The sequence below is a fragment of the Lemur catta genome, chromosome 13 (assembly GCF_020740605.2).
Source record: "Lemur catta isolate mLemCat1 chromosome 13, mLemCat1.pri, whole genome shotgun sequence".
Classification (NCBI taxonomy): Eukaryota; Metazoa; Chordata; class Mammalia; order Primates; family Lemuridae; genus Lemur; species Lemur catta.
The window spans coordinates 72,965,376-72,988,816 of record NC_059140.1 but is presented as its reverse complement, the minus strand read 5'-3'; the positions used below and the strand labels follow the sequence as shown (position 1 = coordinate 72,988,816).

The 23,441-nt window shown below is 39.6% G+C and overlaps 1 protein-coding gene across 1 annotated transcript in view; it reads left to right on the top strand.

The window, feature by feature from the left end:
- The window catches only part of KL (klotho), a 43,854-nt gene extending 27,034 nt beyond the window's left edge, over window positions 1-16,820 (top strand). Inside the window, exons 2-5 of the mRNA XM_045566938.1 lie at window positions 9,128-9,638; window positions 10,396-10,664; window positions 14,662-15,763; window positions 16,284-16,820. Of these exons, the coding sequence (XP_045422894.1) occupies window positions 9,128-9,638; window positions 10,396-10,664; window positions 14,662-15,763; window positions 16,284-16,621 (2,220 nt within the window). The 3' untranslated portion in view covers window positions 16,622-16,820. The remainder of the gene's footprint in view (window positions 1-9,127; window positions 9,639-10,395; window positions 10,665-14,661; window positions 15,764-16,283) is intronic.
- Window positions 16,821-23,441: the final 6,621 nt, after the last annotated feature.

The window sequence follows — 23,441 nt, the reverse complement described above, 5'->3', positions numbered from 1 at the left end:
AACTTGCCCTTACTGCACTGGCTAGGACCTCCAGTACAATGTAAATAGAAGTTGTGAGAATGGTTAAATTTACTTTTATGTATTTTCTTCTTTTTAAATTATTATAAGTGAAATTGTGTTCTTGATTTGCTTTTGGGGCTGTTCATTGCTATTGTATAGAAATGCAACTGATTTTTGTGTGTTGATCTTGTACCTTGGAATTTTGCTGGAGTTGTATATTATCTGTAATAGATTTTTGTGGATTCTTTAGGATTTTCCATATGTAGAATCATGTCATCTATGAATAGAGATAGTTTTACTTCCTTCCAACTTGCATATACTTTTTTTTCTTATCTTCCAATACAATGCAGAAGAGCAACAGTGAAAGCCGGCTCCCTCTTGGTCCTGATCTTAGGGGGAAGCTTTCACCACTGAGTGTGATGTTAGCTGTGGGTTTTTTATAAATACTTTTTATCATGTTAAGGAAGTTCCCTTCTATTCCTAGTTTTATGAGTGTTTTTATCATGAAAAGCTTTTGGATTTTGTTGAATGCTTTTTCTGTGTTAACTGAGATGATCTTATGGGTTTTTTCCCCTTTACTCTATTTATGTGGTGTATTACGATGATTTTTATATGTTGACTCACCCTTGCATTCCTGGATTAAATACTCCTTGATCATGCCATGTAATCCTTTTAATATGCTGCTGGATTTTTTTGTTAGCATTTTGTTTTGTTTTTGTTTGTTTTATTTTGTTTTTTGCTTTTATGTTCATCAGGGATATTGGTCTGTAGCTATTTTTTTTCTTGCAATAGCTTTATCTAGCTTTGGTATCAGGATAATACTGGTCTCATAGAGTAAGTTAGGGAGTATTACTTTCTCTCCTAATTTTTGAAGAGCTGGAGGAAGATTGGTTTTAATTCCTCTTTAAATGTTTGGTACAATTTGCCATTAAAGCCACTGGTTCTGGGCTTTTCTTAGTCAGAAGGCTTTTGATTACTCATTCAATCTCCTGTTACACATCTGTTCAGATTTTCTATTTCTTCTTTAGCCACTTTTGGGAATTTGTGTGCTTCCAGGAATTTGTCCAGTTCATCTGTATTATCTAATTTGTTGGCATCCAACTGTTCATAGTGTTCCCTTATAATCCTTTTTATTACAGAAATAGATATGCAGAAAAGGTCAGTAGTGATGTTCCCACTTTAATTTCTGACTTTATTAATTTGAGCCTTCCTTCTTTTTTTCTTAGTCAGTCTAACTAAAGGTTTTGTTGATTTTTTCAAAGAAACAATTTTTGATTTTGTTGACTCTATAATTTTTCTATTCTCTATTTTGTTTATAACCAATCTTTATTAATTTCTTTATTCTGCTAGCTGTGGGTTTAGTTTGTTCTTTTTAATTGTTTTAAGGTGGAAAACAAAGTTGAGTTGATTAAGTTGATCAAAGCTAATGTAGTTTAGCTATTTCTTGTTTTTTAATGTAGGTGTTTACAACTATAAAATTTCCTTTGAGTGCTGCTTTTGCTGCAACATATAAGTTTTGGTATATTGTGTATTTTGCTTGTTTATTTGTTTTAGTTTTTTTTTTATACATCTCTAAGTTTTTTCTTATCTCCCTTGTGATTTGTTCTTTGACCTATTGGTTGTTTAAAAGTGTATTTTTAATTTCCACATATTTGTGAATTTTCTAGTTTTCCCTTTGTTATTGATTTCTAGTTTCATTACAATGTGGTCAGAAAAAAACTTTGTATGATCTCAACCTGTTAAAATTTATTAAGACTTATTTTGTAGCCTAACATATGATCTATCCTCCTGGAAAATGTCTCACGTGCACTTGAGAAAAATCTATGTTCTGTTCTTGTTGGGTGCACTGTTCTATATATGTCTGTTAGCTATAATAAGTTTATAGTGATGTTCAAGGCCTTCATTTCCTTGTTGATCATCTGTCTAGATTTTCTATCCATTATTGAAAGTGGAATATTGATGTTTCCAACAATTGTTATTGAATTGTGTAATTAGTCCTTCAATTTTGTCAATTTTTGCTTCATATATTTTGGAGTTCTCTTATTGGATGCATATATGTTTCTAATTGCTATGTCTTAATGCATTGACCCTTTTACCAAACTGTAATGTTCTTCTTTGTCACATGTAACAATTTTTAACTTAAATTGTATTTTTTCTGATATTAGCATAGTCACTCCATCTCACTTTTGATGCATTATCTTTTTATATTACTGAGTTTGGTTTTCTAATACTTTAAGATTTCTACATCTGTATTCCAGAAATATTGGTTTCTAATTTTCTTTTCTTGTAGTATTTTTGTCAGGTTTTTGTATCAGGGTTATACTAAAATCAAAATTTGAGTTGGGAATGTTCTTTCCAGTATTTTCTAAAAGAGTTTTTGTGGCACTTGTATTCTTTCTTCCTTAGACATTTGATAGAATTCACCAGTGAAATGATCTAGGTTTAGAGTTTTCTTTGTTGGAAAAGGATTATGAATTCAGTTTCTTTATATAGATCAATTAAAAGTTTCTATATTATCTTGTGTCATATTTGATAAGTTGTATTTTTCAAGAAATGTGTGCATTTTATCTATGTTATTAAATTTTTTGACATTAAGTTTTCACAATATCTTCTTTTTGTCCTGTTAATATCTGAATATTTGCAGCAATAATCCATGTTTTAGTTCTTATATTTTAACTTGTATTTCCTAGATTTTTCTTCATAAACAATATGAAGAGGAGTATATCAAGTTTATTAATATTCTCAAAGAAACAACTTCTGCTTTTGTTAATTCTCTGTATTTTTTATTTTCTATTTCATTGGTTTTATTTTTTATCTTTATTATTTCCCTGTTTTTACCTGTTTTAGTTTTAATTTGCTCTTCTATTTTCTAACTTCTAAAGGTGGAAATTTAGGTCATTGATTCTTAGATCTCTCTCCTTTTCTAGTAGTAATAATTAAAGCTATGAATTTCCCTTTAGGTTCTCTTTCAGCTGCATCTTAGAAATTTTGATTTGATGTGTTTTTATTATCATTAGGTTTGAAATATTTTCTAATATTCCTTTTGGTATCTTCTTTGATGTATAGAATATTTAGACATGTGCTTAATTTCCAACTATTTGGTGAATTTTCTAGATATTTTACTGATTTCTAACTTAATTCCATTCTGGTCAAATTACATTCTCTGTGAGATTTCATTGTATTTATATTTCTTGAAATTCATTTTATGGTCTAGCATATGGTTTATATTCATGAATATCTCATGTACACTTGCATATATTTAGTTTAGTGTTGACCTAATATTGTCAGGTTGATTAATAATATTGTGTAGAAAATCTATACACTTACTGGTTTATTTTTTGCTACTTCTTCAATTACTGAGAGGGGAGTTAAAACCTCCAACAATAATTGTCAATTTGTCTATTTCTTTTTTTAAATTCTGTGAATTTTTGTTCTATGTAAAGTCCTGATATTATTACATTTAGAATTATGTCTTCTTGATGAATCAACCATCTTATTATTACAAAATATCGATCTTTATCTCTGGTAACACTTCTTTTCTTGAAGTCTATTTTGTTATTAATATAGCCATGCCAAATTTTTTATGCTTACCATTTGCATGATATATCTCTTTCCATCCTTTTTCTTTCAAATTTCCTGAGACTTTATAGTATATTTCTTGCATACAGAATGTAGTTGGAACTTAATTTTTCAACATGTAGCTTGACAGTATCTGTCTTGTCCTTAGAGCATTTAGTCTATACTTATTTGAGTATTTACTAATATGATTGGGTTTATGTTTACCATCTTGCTGTTTGTACCATTTGTTTTTTCTTTCTACATCCTTTTGGATAAAAATTTTTAGTAATTCCTTTTTCTTATTTTATTGGCTTTTTAGGTAAACCTTTTAATATTTTTGTGGGTTTTTAGGGATTACATTATTTTCCTTATCATGTGGTCTACTTAGAATTCATATTGTTAATCTCATTCAAAATTTTTTAAATTTCATTTGTTTTACTTTTCAGTTCTAGAATTTTTTTTTTCAGTTTCTGTTTCTCTGTTGTTATTTCCCATTTGTTCATTATATCTATCTTTTCTTTGAAATCCTTGAATATATTTATGGTAGCTATTTTAAAGTCCTCTGCTAATTCCAAAATCTGGGACAACTTGGCTTCTGTTGATTTTGAATACTTTTTTCTTCATAAGTAAAAGTTTCATTTTCATGACTTTTCACACATCTAGTAGTTTTTTATTATACTCTGTGCACTATGAATGATACATTATAGGGAGTCTGGCCAATGTTGTCTTCTTTTAAAGGTTGTTGTATTTAGTTCTGCCAGGAAGTTGAATTACCAGAAGATTTACTCGATCTTGGCAGGCTTGGATTTAGTCTTTGTTAGAGCTGTTCTATTCCAGTTTTGTCCTTACTCTTTAAGTAATGACCTTTCTGAGTTTTAGTTGAATGCCTGAAGTGCTCAGCCTTATTTCTCTACCCTGGCTACATGGGATTGCAATGTTTCCCAGCCTGGACAATCTTTGGTATTCAGCTCCCAAATCTATGCCAGCTTCTCCTTGCTAAGCCTCACAGAATCTTGTCCTGTGCATGTACAACCAAGAACCCTCAGGAAATCTCCAGGCAGACTTCTGGGCCCTTCCTCTGTGCAGCTGCTCCCCAGGATGTTGACTTGCTTTAGCAGTCCTCACCTTTCTTTGACTTCTGCATTTTTAGCTCAGCAATACTGCTGTGTATTGCATGGGCTTCATTTTCCTCACCCATGCCTTGGAACATGACTCAAGGCAGGACCTGAAGTGGACAGGAGATTCACCATATGTTCTGTGAAATTCAGAGTATTTTCCTTGATTTCCAAACTTTTGGGGTTACTAGCTGATTAGTAGGAAGGAATTCCAGATTCCTTTTTTTCCCTAGAGTTTTCAGACCTCATATTTCAAAATTGAAGTCAAGGCAAGAAAGGAAGTGAGGAAGGCATCACACACCAGGGTGACTTATGCCCCAAATTGGATCATTAGCACATTGTGAGATGATACAGTACTATTGTCAGAGGGCTAATATGTCAAATTCCTTCCAATTTATTATTTTCATGGTATGTACCTGAAAGATCTGTGTTTATTGTGGTCTTAGAAGTAAAACAGGACCAGGGTATCTTATGAGTTTTCCTGCTTTGACCCAGGAAAATGTTTGCTTCTGTCTCAGACTCTCTGATCAGAGTTTGTCCCCCACCCCCTACTCTCACCACTACTGTTCAGTGGTAGATTCGAGAAATCAAATACTATGAGGCAGTAGTTAACTGCCAGCCTCCATTCCTCCATATCTGTTTGTTGAATACTTACTCTTGCCCAGACACCCTGCTAGAACCTGAGGACAGAAAAACAAAAGGCCCAGTCAATGCCTTCAAAGTACCTACAATCTAGACACTTAAATAAATGCAATAAAAGATGGTTATGGTCTTTGATAGGGGTCATCTGTGTAACACAGAAGGCATACTTAACCATACTTAACTAAGGCTGGGGAGAGGGAGGATGTCTGGGAAGGCTTCTTGGAGGTGGTACTGTCTAAACTGAGTTTTGAAGTGGGTGTGAGGGTGGGGGATTGGAAATAGGTAAGATATATTAAATACCTTAGAGAGCTACCTCTATAAAAATGTGGAAGCCCAGAGAAACTCAGAAGTTTAAGCAGGGTGCAATGTGCCAACAACTTGAATTTAAGGCAGAGACTACAGATCAAGTTTGGGAAGGCAGGAGTCAGTCAGAGCAGGGATTTCTAATAACCAGCAAACAGGGCATGCCATCCAACTGCTCTGAAACATTTTCCTTTTGTGAATTTTAATTTTTCAATCTCTAGAGCAATACATGTTTATGGTAAGAAATGAAAAAATATATAGACAGGTAAAATGAAGATAATTATACCACCCACAATCCTGCTATAAAACTTCTTTTAACAAGTTACAAATGCTTCCAGTTCAAAATTTGATTAAACTTTGCTTGCTGTTTTATAACCTGGACTTTTTTTTTTGTTCAGATAGCATTTTAAAAATATTTTTGCATGTTAATAGATATTCTTTTGCATTATTTGCCATGTCTGAATAGTAGCAGTTATTTAGTTATACCATCATGTATTACAACATTCATACATGGTTGTAAGTGTATTTGAATATTGGACATTTCAGTTGTTTTCAATGTTTGGCTATTAGAAATAGTATTTAGATGAACATTCTTGCCCATACAGTTAATTATTTCCCTGAGTCCTTGTCAACAGCTTTATTAAATCTCAATCTTAAGACAACAAGCTTACAAAATATACATACTTGGAATAATTAAAAATCAAGGCAAGACATTACATAATCATCTTCCTAGTCATTAATCATTGTTGGTTGTTGCGACATCCTAAATGGTGACCTTTCCCACACTCTGCCTCATAGCATTTGATTTCTTAAATCTACCATCTGCAAATGGAATGAATTGCATCATGAGGAGGTGGTGAAGCAGAGTTGAATTTAGTTTTAACAGACAGTCGGGGCTCTTTGTGCCAGGGAGCGGATGAAAGAATTCTTCAGGGGGCTCAGTCTGGGGAGGGATGTGCCTCATTATGTGTAGTAAATGGTGTGGGAGGAGAATTATGTCTAAGGTTCTCGGTGCCCAGAGGAAGGATATACAGCTCAGTGTGGCAGGTCGGGTGGGATTGTCAGGATTGCTTGGAGAAGATGCCATACACAGAATAACCACCACATTAGGCCACCACAGGGAGTGAATAACAGATCCAAGGGGGGGTTGGAGTGGGGTGAGTAGTTCAGCCAAATGATATCTAAGATGCTTTCCAATACTGCAAATTGGTCCTTCTCTAAAATAATTAACTACTTAATAGACTCTTTCACTTTCATTATGTCATTTAATTCTCACAATATCCCTATGGTAGAATAGCTGTTATTCCCATTTGTACGAAGAAGTAACTGAGGCTCACATCGGGAATCCAAACCGAAGTCTCTTCTACTCCAATCACATCCTAGGTTTTATCATTACATCTCATCACTGCTGTGGGCTGAATTTATTAGCAGGTGGTGTTTCCTTTCCCTGCAGTGTTCTTGCCTTTTAGTCTGCTTATCTTTTAGGGAGAGAAGGAAGAAACATTTATGGAAACCCTACCAATGCAAACTCTGTGTTCTGAGTTTTACATTTCTCATTTCATCTTCAGAACAGCCCAATGAGAGGCACAGGAAAGTCAGGCTTGCCTGCCCTGGGTAAGTAATGCGGCCAGAGGCACCCAACTAAAAGGTGATGGAGCAGGAACGTTATCTGACATCAGAGGCCACGTGTGCCCTTCCCTACAGCCCAGGTCATTTATCTTTTCCTTGCTGAAACTCCCCAGAGCCACGTCAGAGCCCTCAAGGTTGGAGGAGTGGTCCACGATTATAAAAATTCTATTGCATGACTTCAGCTACTTGCATGGCTCCCACTCTGGCCTGACCCATTGCTGTCCTCATCCAGGACTTGTTTTACAGAGGGACGCCTATTAGATTTAGGACGTGACTGTCCATAGGCTTCAGATTGGGCCAAATTAGGACAGTCCTTGGTCCTAGATCCCCAGGAATACCTTGAGTACCAGCCTGGACTGCTGCCTTGCTTTTCTGCTTAACTGTTAAACAACATTATGTGATTGCCTGTCAATGGGAAAGGGGGAAGGGGGTGGTGGTAAGGAAGGTAGAGGAGCGTGGGAGGTAGCACAAAGCTGGCAGCAGTAGGCACGAGTAAGTCCGTCATTTCTTGGATCACATGAGCAAATGCCACTATTCCTTTGATTAACATTTTATTCTCCATTTTCCTCTGAGCATACAGACAGCTGTTTTGGGTCATGAAAAAGCACATTCAGTGAAATGAAACACAGTAGATATACACTAAGAAACTAAAAAGAAACGTTAGCCATAAACTATCTTATTCCATTGAAATGTTTGGCTGAATTCGTAAGAATGTTGATGAGGCTGTTCTTGGATGCCTGTTCTGAAATGCACCGCGGGAGGAATGCTGAGGATATACCAAGAGGCTCTTTGGCTCGCTCAACAAAGGGGTTTCTTCAGGCCCCAGGAGTGGGATGAAAATTGGCGTGATCATCTTGGAGAATAGACAGACTCAAATAGAGAGTTAGAACGGAGCTTCCAAAAAAGACGTATTAGGGGAATAAAAGGCTAACAAACAGCACTTGTATTTGTAGAAAAATAGGGAGAGTAAGTCAAGGAATTCAAAGTTAAAGAGAAACTCAATTCAAGTAGGGGAGGAAAATAAACCCTATCATCTTCACTATTCTTTGTAAATAAAAAGAGAACAAATGAAAATAAGATATCAGAAGTCAGTAAGAATTCATGGGAGTATAAAGCTGGTTTTCGTGGACGCCAAGTCCTTTTCATTGCTGTGGGAAACTGCAGCTGAGTGCTGACTGTGGTGTGTGAGCTCCTCACAGCTGTATCAGCTGGTGTTTGCTCTTGGCTTATACTTTGCAGCGCAGGTCGGTGGGAAAGCCAGCACTGTCCCTGAGTTCTGGAGCGTAGGCCAAGGCCAGATAGTGCAGTTGGTTTTTTAATTTATTGCGCTGGTTCTTCTTATGGAAGAATGAAGATTGTGAGGACATGGGTTAGGATTTTAGCCATGAGAGATGACTACAAAATATTAAATTGACTCCAACAACTTGAGTCAATTTGAAAACTCCCAGTCTCTTAGGATAAAAAACATAATCCTACTTAGAAATTCCTGGTGTGATCACAGATGGGGGATTGGTTCTTTTCACGGAACCCATAAATTAAAAAGTACATAATCCAAAGTCAATTAAATAGTAAGGTATTATGATAAATTCTTATTTCATTAACTTTTCAAATTATGGATAACCACACACTCAACCCAAAAAACTGACATTTTTTCCACTGACTGCTAAAAAACAATGGCAATAACTCTAGTCATGGTAGCAGCTCACTGTGGGGTGACCCACCTTTGAAATAATTTATTAGTTCCAGCTGATTTTTACATTGTGGGGTTAGTCATGTTAGGCTTGATGAGAAACGGATATAACTAGAGCTGTGGATTCAAATGTGTATTGCATTTCTCCTCCTGATCAGAGATAAATTTACCATGGTTTTTCTCTTCACAGGCTCATGCCAAAATCTGGCATCTCTACAATACTTCCTTCCGTCCCACTCAAGGAGGCCAGGTATCCATGGCCCTAAGCTCCCACTGGATCCACCCTCGAAGCATGACGGACCACAACATCAAAGAATGTCAGAAATCTCTCGACTTTGTACTTGGCTGGTTTGCCAAACCCATATTTATTGATGGTGACTATCCCGAGAGCATGAAGAATAACCTTTCATCTGTTCTGCCTGCTTTTACTGAATCTGAGAAAAAATTCATCAAGGGAACAGCGGACTTTTTTGCTCTGTCTTTTGGACCCACCTTGAGTTTTCAGCTATTGGACCCTCACATGAAGTTCCGCCAACTAGAATCTCCCAGCCTGAGGCAACTGCTGTCCTGGATTGACTTTGAATATAACCACCCTCCAATATTTATTGTGGAAAATGGCTGGTTTGTCTCAGGGACCACCAAGAGAGACGATGCCAAGTATATGTATTACCTCAAAAAGTTCATAATGGAAACCTTAAAAGGTATGATTGCAGGTGAAATTCCCATTTCCTGCTAAAATCCACTGGAAAACAATCTTTAAGATTACCTATCATAAACTGTGTGAATTTATACTTTTTAATCATAATGTAGAAATCTGTTTTGGCAATAGCAAGAAGGCATTCATGTAACACCTTTCTCATTTGGGGCCTTGGGGAACTTAAATTAATTTTTAAAACTCATTTGTAAATGACAAACGGGGTTACAATGTTTGCAATTATTTAACTTTCAGAGCTACTAATCTAGATTTTTCGATTACATTGAGCATAAAATAAATCCCAGTATATCTAGCTTTCTATAAGTGTTTTCAAATTCTTATTGTTGCAGCTGAATAAAACACCCCTTAAAGAAAAAGGGATATTCACATTTTCTAGAGAAAATAGTAAATTGTTCATGCTTTTAAAGCCTTTATTTATTGTGTTATGCACATTGCTAGGTGCCTAGGTTGGAAAGTGAGGCATCTGCCCAGCCTTAGCAGTAAGGAACTGTCCCCTCAGGGTGCTCAGAAATCCAAAATAACCTATTGGGGATAAGTCTATTTATCTTCGAGGATATTTATTTGGAGAGTTATCTAGATTTGATTACAGCCTTTTGTCAAAAAGAAAAATCACTGGTTTACCAAACAAGAAGCATTATACGTAATTTGTTTCTTTAAGTAGTGAAACCCTCAGGTGCTCTTGCACCACAAGGTGAGTGCCCAGTGGGGGGTCACGTTGCTCTTGTCCTCTCTCGCCCTTGCAGCCATCAGGCTGGATGGGGTAGATGTCATCGGGTACACGGCCTGGTCCCTCATGGATGGTTTCGAGTGGCACAGAGGTTACAGCATCAGGCGTGGACTCTTCTATGTCGACTTTCTAAGCCAGGATAAGAAGTTGCTGCCGAAGTCTTCAGCCTTGTTCTACCAAAAGCTGATAGAGAAAAATGGCTTCCCTCCTTTACCTGAAAACCAACCCCTAGAAGGGACATTCCCCTGTGACTTTGCTTGGGGAATTGTTGACAACTACATTCAAGTAAGTCAGCTGACAAAATCAATCAGCAGTCTCTCCGAGCCCTGTCGCTAGCAAGTAGCGCTTTCTAATTAGGCTGGCGGTCACGGCACCTCATCTGTCCTTAAAGAGCTCACGAAGTGCACAATTCACACCCTCCTCTCCCAAAATCTTCCGATCTTCATCTCACACTTTCAGTTAGAGTCAAAGGGAAATATATTAAAAATATGAATAATTAAGATCTGATAAGAGATAAGTCAGTAAAAAAGATGAAACACTGTTTTTGTACTGTGATTTTCTTATCCTTTTAAAAGCAGCTGAATTTTTTCATAAATAAGATATAATGCAGAACTCCGAACTATCTGCAATATCAGTGGAGCTGCTAAGATTGTGGCAGGAACGTTAGGCTGAGCCCTCCTGAGGCCTAACTGTGGACCCCACAAAAACTTACAGAAATTCCTCGAGAAAGAAAACGCTTGCACCAAAGATGCCCTGGTTGGAATGTCCTTTTTAACAACAGTCAAGGAAATGGTGCAGAAATTATTCAAAATGACCAACTGATATTTATTAAGCATCTACTCTGTCGTGAGCCCTGCCCCTGATATTCTCTTTCATTTCCCTAGTTTTAAAGGGGCTTGTTTTCCAGAGTTTGATTGCATACTTTAGCAAGCGCGTGTTGAATGTCTAGTATGTACAGAGCCCTGTGTTAGTGGCCAGGGTAGCTCGGGTAAGGGGGGAGCGGGCAAGGGCACACTGAGAGGGTAGGGCAACCCCTGCTTTCATGGCAGAAAGGGAGTCTATTGAGAGCAAGTGATGGACACACAGAGCTACGGGACATGGTGGTAAGTACCCGAGGTGGGGAGGGGATGCGGTTGAGTAGTCTGAATGTGAAAATACCGGTATCCACGGACAAGCAGCTTTAGCATATTGGGTTCTTGAAGCCAATTCATTGTTTCTACAAATTGCAATATTAAAAGAACGCTTGGATCTGAGGAAAGCCTTCTATTTGAAGTGGGTTGTTTTCTTATATAAAATTAAGATCTTTTATTTATAAAGAAATTAATCAACTCTACCCTTAATACTTTCCTTGGTGGTTTAGATTATTCTTATGTCTTTTTCAGACCATGCAGTTCATTTTAGAGGCAGCCTGGGGCTTAAATCCCCTCCTTACACGTGAGAGACTGAGGACCACTGTGTTAGCAAGGGTGTCCGAGCGCAGTGGAAAGGCTTCTTGGCTCCATCCCGCTCAGCGCGGGCTTCCCCCTGCTCCAGCTGGCTCCTTCTCCCCCAGACCTCTGCGGTTTGGAATCGCCTTACCCTAACTTCTCTCCTCAAAGAGGGAGCCACAGTGGGGTTCAGGCAGGATCTGAGGTGGCGGCAGGTGAGGGAGCGAGGCAAGAAGGAAGGAAGAACACCTCCTGCAGGGTTTCCTTCCTCCTCCCTTTAACTGGGGCTGGGGTGAATGGGATGGTCCTCGGTCCCTGTTCTATCTCTTGACCTTCTGCTGCTCCCCACTGGACACTGTGCCTTGCCAATGAGGGGCTCATGCTCTGCCCTGAGTTATGGCAGCAGCCCGAGTCTGGCAGGTCCAGCCCTGGTGTGTGGAGAAGCTCACAGCCAACGTCTCTGTGCAGACAGGGGGAAGGAACCAGCCAAGAATGGGATTCTTGGGGGAGCCCTTTTTCTCCTGCTCTGCTCCCCATGGGAGGGCTGTGTGCTGGCTTTGAGAGCTGGTAGTGAGGAAATGTTAAGAGTACATCCTATTTCCGGGAGGGACAAGCAACAAGTATGGCAGTGAATAGGGAGGGAGATGGGGAGAGAATTCCTTTTCCTACGCCCTAGAAGCAATTGCTTTGGAATCTGATCTAAGGCCAGCCACTCAGCAGCCCAAGACCACCTCTCTTAGGTCACCCTGTCTTTTATCTCATCAGCTCAGAGTCTCCACCCCTCCACTCGGCAGAGCCACCTCAGTCCCCTCCTGGGCAGAGCCCAACAAACACAAATTTAAGTCCCTTTAAACCGAGGCAGACGTGAACCTCTCCGGAAGCTCTCTGGTGGGGGAAAGGCTGCAATTGCTATTTTCTACTTCTGGTTTTCACGTTGGCTTTTGTATGATATTGGCAGTGCCCTTCCCAGGCTAACTTCCTGATTGGCATAGTAAAAGTAAGTTCTTGGTTATGTCAGTTCCAAGGTGTGTGTGTGTCTTCTTTCACAAGTAGTACTCTACACTTTTAAGACGTTATATTAAAGTCCTGAGAAGTTATTTTTAAGTCGCCAAAATTCATCTTTTCCCTCCTGGCTGGTATTTCAAACTCAATATTTGAGGCATGCATTTCACCTGAACACCTTTAAAAATAATATCCCATTAAGCACACATCCTGTCTGAAGTCTGGCCTTAGGACCGTTCACATAGATTGTCACTTTACTTGGACCCAATTTCCCAGCTGACAGGTTTGTTTTCCCATAACCACTAATGCTGATAGTTGATACAAACACAGAATATGTTACATAGTGAGGATATAGAGCTTCTTGAATATTGGTCCATGTTAGGAGAAAGTTTCTTCCATACCATACTAAATACATGCTTTATGCCCATTCCTTCTGAAAGGTCCACCTTTATTATTTCATTTTTTAGTAAAAACTAAGTTGACAAATTAATGGAGGTTAGGTTTTAATTCTGCCTAAACACTCACTTCTAAATGTCCTGCATTTTTAAGAAACAGATTCCCCCCCGCACCCCCAGAAATTATACCTAGTCTCTCACGTTTGTTTTCAGATGGGTTGAATAAAAGCTGTTGCTTTGGAACAATTATGGTAAAAAAGTTACGAATTTCGTCAGCACAGGGGTTTACAAAAATAATCCAAACAATTTCTTCAAGCTCTGAACACTTTTACTTCAAACAAGCATGCAAATATTTTCTCTTGTGAAGCTGAGGAAACATGATTTGTGGGTGCATCACAGTGGAAAAATACTTCTGACAACATTCCCATAGTATTAGGGGGAATGCATTCGTGGGTGTTCTACAAGGGACAATTCTCCAGAAAAAGCAATTTCCCTCTGACACACTGGCTTTTTTTTTTATTATTATTGCTTTCCTTTATAAACACAGTACTTACCCCTCCAGAGAAATAGCAGTGCTTTTGCAACAGGCCTGTGAAATGCAACAAAACCCCTCGACAGCTTCTGACCCCCAGGGCTTACACGTGGAGGGAGAATTTTGTCATTCTGATTTTATAATTTGCCCACCTTTCCTAAATACCTATTTTCATTTTGAAGGCTATTATATTATATGATAGAGAACTATTGTTATCATCACTGTTACAGAAAAATAATTGAGGAAATATAAAAAGTATGTAAAAAAAATCCCACTAGGTGTGGATGACAATGTTGTTTTTATTTCAACACTCTTTCTTGGACTTTCTACTGTCAGTCAGAAATAATTTCTTAAGTTCTGTCATTGACCCTAAAGCCAAAAAAAGGCAAGAGTTTGGTTTATTTGGCACCTCCTCTACCTAGAGCAAACCTCAGTTTAGAATGTGATGTTAAGTACAATTTAATTATAAACACTTTTATTTTCTGACTCTAACTCAGATTTTAAGATTTTTCTGTTTTTGTCTGGTTTTTTTTTTTTTAAATTTGAAAGTCTCATACCACTAGTGATTTCTTATATTAAAAGAAAACCATCCAAAAATCCTCTGCTCGCATAATCCAGACTACGGGTGCACGAGCATCATTAGTGCTTAGCACCTGAAGTGACCAAACAAATCCAGATTTTTCTTTTTTACGTTAAAGTAACAGTTGAAGATTTAGAGAGAAGCTTGGGTAAAACAAATGTGCATACAACAAAAGTAGAATGTTTTCGTCCTAAGGCATTTACAATTCATGAAAAACAGTTTAAATTCTCAGCTAGGAAGGTTGCTATTCTTGCTCATTTTGTTGCTAGTTTTGTTGAAATGATTACATTGAATTACTGCTTCAGAACTGTCCCGGTGAAGCTAATGTTTGCACCACCCTTTGCAGGTGGACACCACTCTGTCTCAGTTTACCGACACGAATGTTTACCTGTGGGACGTACATCACAGCAAGAGGCTTATTAAAGTGGACGGGGTGGTGACCAAGAAGCGGAAATCCTCTTGCGCTGACTTCGCAGCCATCCGGCCCCAGGTCGCCTTGCTGCAGGACGTGCACGTTACGCACTTTCACTTCTCGCTGGACTGGGCCCTCGTCCTCCCTCTGGGCAACCGGTCGCAGGTGAACCGCACGGTCCTGCGCTACTACCGCTGCCTGGTCGGGGAGCTGGTCCGCGCCAACATCACCCCGGTGGTGGCCCTGTGGCAACCCGCAGCCCCGCACCAGGGCCTGCCGCGCCCCCTGGCCAGGCAGGGTGCCTGGGAGAACCCGCACACCGCCCTGGCCTTCGCAGACTACGCCGGGCTGTGCTTCGCGGAGCTCGGCCGCCACGTCCGGCTCTGGATCACGATGAACGAGCCGCACACGCGGAACATGACGTACGGCGCCGGCCACAACCTCCTGAAGGCCCACGCCCTGGCCTGGCGCCTGTACGATGCCAAGTTCAGGCCCGTTCAGAAGGGTGAGATCTCCATAGCCTTGCAGGCCGACTGGATAGAACCGGCCTGCCCTTTCTCCCCAAAGGACAGAGAAGTGGCCGAGAGGGTGTTGGAATTTGACATCGGCTGGCTGGCCGAGCCCATTTTCGGCTCCGGGGACTACCCGCGCGTGATGCGGGACTGGCTGAACCGGAGAAACAACTTCCTTCTGCCTTATTTCACCGAAGACGAGAAAAAGCTAATCCGGGGCACTTTTGACTTTTTGGCTTTCAGCCATTACACCACCATCCTTGTAGACTGGGAGAAAGAAGATCCGGTGAAGTATAACGATTACCTAGAAGTGCAAGAAATGACAGACATCACCTGGCTCAACTCCCCCGGTCAGGTGGCGGTCGTGCCCTGGGGGTTGCGCAGAGTGCTGAACTGGCTGAAGCTGAAGTACGGAGACCTCCCCATGTACATCATATCCAACGGGATTGATGACAGTCTCCATGTGGAGCAAGACAAGCTGAGGATGTATTACATACAGAATTATGTAAACGAAGCTCTTAAAGGTAAGGAGCCCCCGAAGCAGCAATCTCTTGAAGGTTATGTCACCAGAGGGCGCGATACCTGATTAAACTCTTCCACATAAACGCACACTGTCACCCTCAGAACCCAGTGCTACCCATTCCGTGCCACACTGCAACAGTCTGAGAGATAGCGAGTATTTTTCCTGGTGACAAGCAGTTTAGCTAAAAGGGGAAGACTGGAGCTCTCCAGCACCTACTCTGGATCTGTAAAAGCGGGACTCTCTCGTCTTCCTTCTCTGCTTCACATACACGAAGATTTAACCCAAGTACATCATAGTAGGTTTAATTATGTAAAGCCAGCTGTTAAATGGAGCCCAGCATTTGTCTTGGTATTTGCCTATTTGTCTCTGAAAAAAGAAGCCTTTTCCGATTAGATCTCATTGAGCCTGAAGTTTTATTAAATGGTATTGAAAATGTCCCAGATGCACAAAGGTTATGTAAAAGTGGTGTGTTGCGTGCCAACTATTTTATTAACTACTCTCCTGCCCTTTTGTTTTTCCAGCCTCCATACTGGATGGCATCAATGTTTGTGGATACTTTGCTTATTCGTTTAATGATCGCACAGCTCCGAAGTTTGGCCTCTATCGTTACGCTGCAAATCAGTTTGAGCCAAAACCGTCCATGAAACATTACAGGAAAATTATTGACAACAATGGTTTCCCGGGCCTCGAGACCCTGGGAAGATTTTGTCCAGAAGAACTCACCGTGTGTACCGAGTGCAGCTTTTTTCATACCCGGAAGTCTTTACTGGCTTTCATAGCTTTTCTATTTTTTGCTTTTATTATTTCTCTTTCTCTTATTTTTTACTACTCAAAGAAAGGCAGAAGAAGTTACAAATAGGTCTGAACATTTTCCTGTTCATTTGTTTTGAAATAATTATGTGCACCCATCAGCTGTTAACCATTTGCACCTTTCAGTGTTGTAAAACTATAAATTTCATACGTCTGAATTCTAGAATAGTTTTTTTTGTGGCCTATGACAGAGGTTTTTGTTGTTGTTGTTAGAGGCAAGGTCTCTCCCTGTCACCCAGGCTGGAGTGCAGTAGCATGATCACGGCTCTGCAGCCCTGAACTCCTGGGCTCAAGTGATCCTCCTGCTTCAGCCCCTGAGTAGCTGGGACTATAGGTGCAAGCTGCCATACCAATTTTTTCATTCTTTGTACAGAGGAGGTCTCACTATGTTGCCCAGGCTGATCTCAAACTCCTGGCCTCAAGGGATCCTTCTGCCTCGGCCTCCCAAAATGCTGGAATTACAGGCACGAGCCTCTATGCCTAGAGTAACAGAGGTTTTGAAATGGGCATAGGTGATCGTAAAATATTGAATAATGTGAATAGTGCCTGAATTTGTTCTCTTTTTGGGTATTAAAAATCTGACAGGCACCATAATTTCTGTAACACATGCTGTGATGAAAGGATGAAAAGTGGTAACTATGCCAATGCCATATTTGCCCAGAAATTTGAAAGACAAGATTAGGAATAGTTTCATGTGCTCCCATTCCTAAATTTAATGTTTTTCTGGAAGTAGTAATTGCAAATGTTAGAATAAAAAGTTAAGTCCCAAATAATCATCTTTCAACTCCCATAACACTGCCTAATGGCCACACCTCTGTTGAATCAAGTTTCCCGAGAAAAACAAGATGGCAGAATATAGGGGAGATGACAGAGGGCCCTGGGCTGGAATGTTCCTTTTAAAAGCAGTGTTTCTATCCAGTACTGTTAATGTTAATTTACATAGCTGGTGAATGATATACTTAGACAGCAAATTATGGAAATTTATACTTTATATGACTTTTGAAGCTCTCTCTAAACCCTAGGTTCGTGAGGGCTTTGTCTCACTGGCACCCTGTTGAGGGCCTTGCATAGGAGACTTTTGTTGAATGTTTGCAGAAAAATAAACATGAATCCTAAGATGCTGGACTCTTCAGGAAGCATTAAGCAATTGTGAAATGCTGTCTACTGAAGTGGCTGTAGGTGTCGGAAAAGAGAAAAAATTGCTTATTATGAGCAATGTTATGATTAATTTGATTATACACCCTTTTATTTTTGAGCATATCTTGGAATGAATGAAATGACCTTCCCTGAGAGAATAAGGATGAAATAATAACTCCTTCAATGAAGAATGACAGCACTTTCATTCTTTCTTTAGATGTGCTGTAATTTCATTGAATTGGTAGTTTTAAAAACTATTAATAGATTCAAAAGCAATCAGGTCTGAATAACACTGGAAGATTTGTTTTTGTGATCTCTGAGGTCCATTTTATGTTTCTGCTCCTACTTCTGTGGAAGTTGCTTTGAACTTTTATATTGAAACATGCTACTGATTTTTAGACAGGGCTAATTAGGTCTTATCCTTTAATGGCCCTTAAATAAGTCTTGCTGGTTTTCAGACAGGGAAGTCTCTCTATTACACTGGAGTTGTTTTATAGATAAGTCAATATTATATCAGGCAAGATAAACCAATGTCATAACAGGCATAAGTAACCTCGTTGACACAGGATCATGGTGTATCATAAAATGCTGTGCTGTATAATATATCATCTTTAGAGGTGGTATGATTTTTTTCATGAAAGATAAACTTTTGGTTATATTCTTTCTAAAATTGGACTTATTAAAATTGGACACTAGAGAGTCAATAGTTTATTTTATGTATAGATTTTTTCTCATTATAAGAGTAATATATGTTCATTGTAAAAAAATTTAAAAACACAGAAACTATATGTAAAGAAAGATTAAAAATTATCTCTAATCTCATAACCCAGAAATAGCCATTATTAGCATTTCCTTTATATTTTATTTTACAGTCAGATAATATCATATGTAATGTACCTATTTTTATTGTGCAACTTTCCCTTGTCATTAATCTTAAAAAGCATGATTTTTAATAGTTGTATTCTACCATATGAATATACCACAACTTATTTAACCATTCTTATTTGTTAGACTAGTTTCTTATTAATTACTGTTAAATAATGGATATTGTTTAAAAATAATTTTCTTGCTACAGTATTTACTTTCATTTCCTTGCGTATAAGAAAAGTAATTCTGCTGCTTGGAAAAGTATTATAATAAATCTGCCTGCAAGTTGGCCTTCTTTCATAATCAGATGAGTAATTGCTCGCTAATTTTTAAAATAAAAAAAAAAAATGAGTGGACTAAGCCATACAAAGTCCGGTGGGAGCAGTGAAGAGATGGGTGTGACTGCAGGAAGCCGGCAGGGGCCAGGGAGGGCCCCGGCTAGTCCACCTGCTAAGCTGAGAGACAATTTCAGACCCTGTGACAGCAAAACAGAGGAAGAGCTGAAAGGGACAAAACAGAGGCGCCAAAGTACTGAAGAGAAGTGACATCTCAAAACCACCCAACTACGTTATGAGAGCCTCAGGCCAACTTTGAGTCCTGGTGGACCTTCCAGGGGCAGCTCACCAGATGAATGGAAGGAGAGAGGGGCCTCTCAGATCCGTCCTGGGGCTATGCCAGGCAGACGGGGAGGAGCTGGGAGTAGGGACCTTCTGGTCCAATGAGGTGGAGCACTCTCATTTCTTAACCCATGTCTCAGAGTACTTGGCAAAACTGAAAAAACAACAAACAAACAGAAACCCCCCCCAAACAAAAAAACCCAAATCCCCACATTTACTTAATAATACTCAATTATTTTCTTGGATTCAAATGTTATAAATGTTGGATTGGTAGAGTCCTGAAGCTAATTTGACAGAAGATATTTCTATATCAGTTTGCTGTACCATCTGCTCCTTTTGAAACAATCTAATGACAGAGACACAAACATTGAAATTTGTTTTTATTTGTTATTTAGTTGGTAAATAATTGAAGGCTCATTAATTAATTTTATGTGATTCAAAAATCTTTGGTAGAATTTATGATTTTAGTATAACCTTTCAGTATGTTTATTTTATGGTAAAACTGACGTGGAATGACCTTATTTGTCTTGTAGAAATTATTTTCCACTGAGTATTTTCTCCATTTGAGAAAATATTTTCCATTATTGCTTCTCAGTAAATTGCTAGCACAGGCTCATCTTTTTTCTGTTTAAAATCTAAATTGATCAGTTTGTAAAATTTGGTTTCCTTTCAGTATTTTAGCAGTTATTGTCTAATTATGGCCTTGAGCAGGTATATTGCCTAAAGCATGTCAGCTTGTTTTGATCTCCAACTGCATGTGAGTCAAATTTTTGGCTAATTTATATTCAAGTTATTAGATGGCAAGTTTTATAGTGTTTTAAGGCCATGCATGGCACTGCAATTAAGATAGGAAGGTTTATGACTGTTTATTTTTTTCCTTTAAATTATGGCACCATGAATCTTTGGTAAATAGCCCCAAGGCTTCAAAATACAACATTTCAGTCAACAGGGGGCGTAGTGGTAAGTCAGAGAGGGGCAAAACAAAGATATAATTAGAGAAAGACTAACAGGTCAGGTGGAAATATTGAATTAGTAAAAGACAAGATGAAAATGAATCAGTCTGTATCCAAATGGGTACCATTTTAATCGTCTTTATTTTATTTGTGTCTGTCATGGACCTAACAATCAACCTAAGCAAACATAAACACAGTGGGGGCTACTCAGGCCACCTATGGACAAGATAAGCTTCGAGACCGGTTCACCCAGAGGGGAGGGAAGGGGCTGAGGGAAATCAGAGCAGGTGGAGGGCTTCCAGCCTTGAGGAGAGCCCCTGAGTGGAGCAGTGCCTCGGATCAGGGTGCCCTGGGGTGCACTGTCCAAATGCAGGTGACCAGGCCTTTCAGTCACAGCTCCCACTTTCTGAAGTGCCCCTGGGGGAGACGACAGCAGCAGTGGCTTGGCCAGGGGCCTTTTCCAAGTAATTCCGACTGTCTGCTCATTGAGAACCTCAGGGCTATGAGGAAGAGTGTGGTCAAGAGCAGATCCAGTGGGTGCAAGAAGGTGAGGAGGATCCCAGGCAGTTGAGCCAGAAACTGGAATGTCAGAATCCAGGAGCTTAGAGGTGAAGCATTTCCAGCGTGCCTCAGGAAGACGGCGTCGAAGGAGCAGTGATGCCATTGGAGGTGGCAGTGGGCAGGAGAGTGTCCATCTCAGGTGCAGGAAGGGCACGTACAAGGCTGCTGCACAGGATGATTTCCGGGTTTGTGCAGGATGGCATTCAAGCGTATCCAGAAAGCTGAACATGCTCTGGTGAGAAAGGGGAGCAGGTGAATGGAAACAGCTGGGCAAAGATTATGCCACATCCCAAGCCTGGGAACAGAGGCCCCAGACTCTGAGTTTTTGGAAGGAGTGGGCTCTTATGTAGTAGAGGCAGCCCCACACCAGAGACTGATCTTCCATTTTCTAGTTCTGCTTGCAAATTTGCTTTATAACCTGGAGCAAGTAGCTAACCCACTGGGCCTCATTGCTCTTGGCTATAAAAAGAGGGAGTTAATCAAGACCAGTGGGTTTTAATCTTGGATACACATTGGAATCACCTGGGAGCTTTTAAAAATTCCCCAGACCAATTAAGTCAGCTGGGGGGAATCCTGCTCCCAGCTGAAACTGAGAATCAGCGCTGCAATCAGCGCTCTCTGCTCTCTCCGACAACCTCAATGCATATACGAATCACCTGGGGATCCTGGCCAAATGCTGGGTCTGATTCTGCAGAACTGGGGTGGGCCCCAGATCTTGCATTTCTAACAGCCTCCCCAGGTACTGTTGTTCTGTGGACCACAGGTTGAGTAGCAAGGGGCTAAGGGCCCCTGCATGGCTGATTGAGGGACAGTTTGTTCTAATGGGGGGAACAAGAGACAGAGAGATAAGAACTACTGGTCTGTTTTTGTTGGAAAGGTAGAAGGGGCCCGAATGCAACAGGTGTCACAGATGGCAAACAGGTGCCAATTTAAGGCTGTCACAATCAAAACCTTAAAACACAGTGTTCTAACAATAAGCAAATTCTCATCTTTCAGTGTATAATCATTGTTTGAAACAGAACTTTTAGGTCCAGACAACTATACTTTTTAAAATTAAAAAAACAGATTTCCGAGTTTAAATGACTATACATTTTAAAATTTAAAAATAATTTTAATATAAAAAATGAAAAAAAAGGACAAAATTATCTGCTTTTTTCCTTCTCCTTATTTTTAACATAGTAGAAGAATAAAAGCCTTATGCTACAAACACGCTATATGCTCAAACATCTTCTGGTGACCTATGTTCAATATGAGATGATAAAAACAGAATGAAAAATAGCAGATCCAGATTATAACTAAATAAAATTATGTGTCTATAGACAAGATATAAATTATGAGACATAAATGTTTTAAATGCATTAGAACTTTTTTCCTCTAAAGAATATATTTTAAAATATTACATGTTGAATGAAGACAAAATGAAGCTAATCTTGAAGGAGGATTGGCTGGGTTGGGCAGCTCGAAGTCTGAAAAAAATAACATTTCTGGAACAAACTCTTTTGAGCCTGTCATAGACCTGCCCTTTACCGCCTGGAGGGGCCGTGAGATCAGGGTTTAGTTGCCACTCCTTGTCTGTGTTTGGCGCATCCATCTGCAATTCACCCATATCCCAGGGTTACCGGGATGCTTAAGGGTATTAATGTCATATGGGAAAGTATTTTGTAGATGTCAAAGCATTGTCCACATGTAAGTTATTATTATTATCTGGATCTCTCTCAATGAATCCATTTCTGGGACCTCCGAAGAGATAGAGAAAAAAGGAGGAAGAGTCGATAAAATGCTGTTGTGCTTATAAAGCAGACTGTGGGGCTCTGGCCAGCCCAACTGCACTACAATTGCAAGATACAATCTCCTGTGTCTCAGCTGTCTCCGCAGCCCTGGCCAGGGAAGCACAAATCTACAGTGTGCCAAGTCAGGCCCCTCACTGTTCATCGCTGCTCCCACGATGCCCACTGGATCTAGCTGTCTCAACATAAACCTAAAAGCCTGGACGATATCTTCATCACCATCGTGATTTTGTTGAAGCAAAGTGGAAACAGTACATGTTTGATGCATATAAAGAGGACTTGCACTGCAACTTTTGAAAGCCTGTACGAATATTGTGTTAACCAAGGAATTTATACTTTTATTCAAAATATTTTGGACTATGAGCGACAAGTAAATTTTGCTTCTGGATACAGGTTACACAATGACAATGTCATAATAAAACTACTTTACAAACGGTGTGAGTTGTTCAGTGTGTTCCTGGTGGATGTGGCTTGTTGGATGTCTAACCAGCCTGCAACCAGATGTGTCTGAAGGGGAATATTTACTGTCTTTCTCTTCTAATTAGCTTTTCTTTCTGTTTTTCTATTTCCCCCCAATCAACCCTTGGAGACATTCAGGTATGACATTCTATGGATCCTTTTCATCTGATACTTCTGTCCTCTTTGGACCCTTTGCTTAGGAGAACTTTTCCAATAATCCGTAACTGGTTTTCTCGTTTGTATTCTTCCTGCACATCAAGAGTTATTTTGATTAGGTCACTTCTCTCTTCAAATGCTTTTAACGAGTGTCCTTGCTTCCTGCCATCAGCTGGCATTTGCTCTCAAGCCTTCCTTCTCCTGTCCTCTGGGCCGGACATCTCAAACCTCGCTGAACATTAGAATTAGCACCTGCCACCTCCTATGGGCACCGGCGTGATTGTTTAATCTCTTCTATTAGATTATAAAGTGCTCTAAGGCAGGGACCTCAT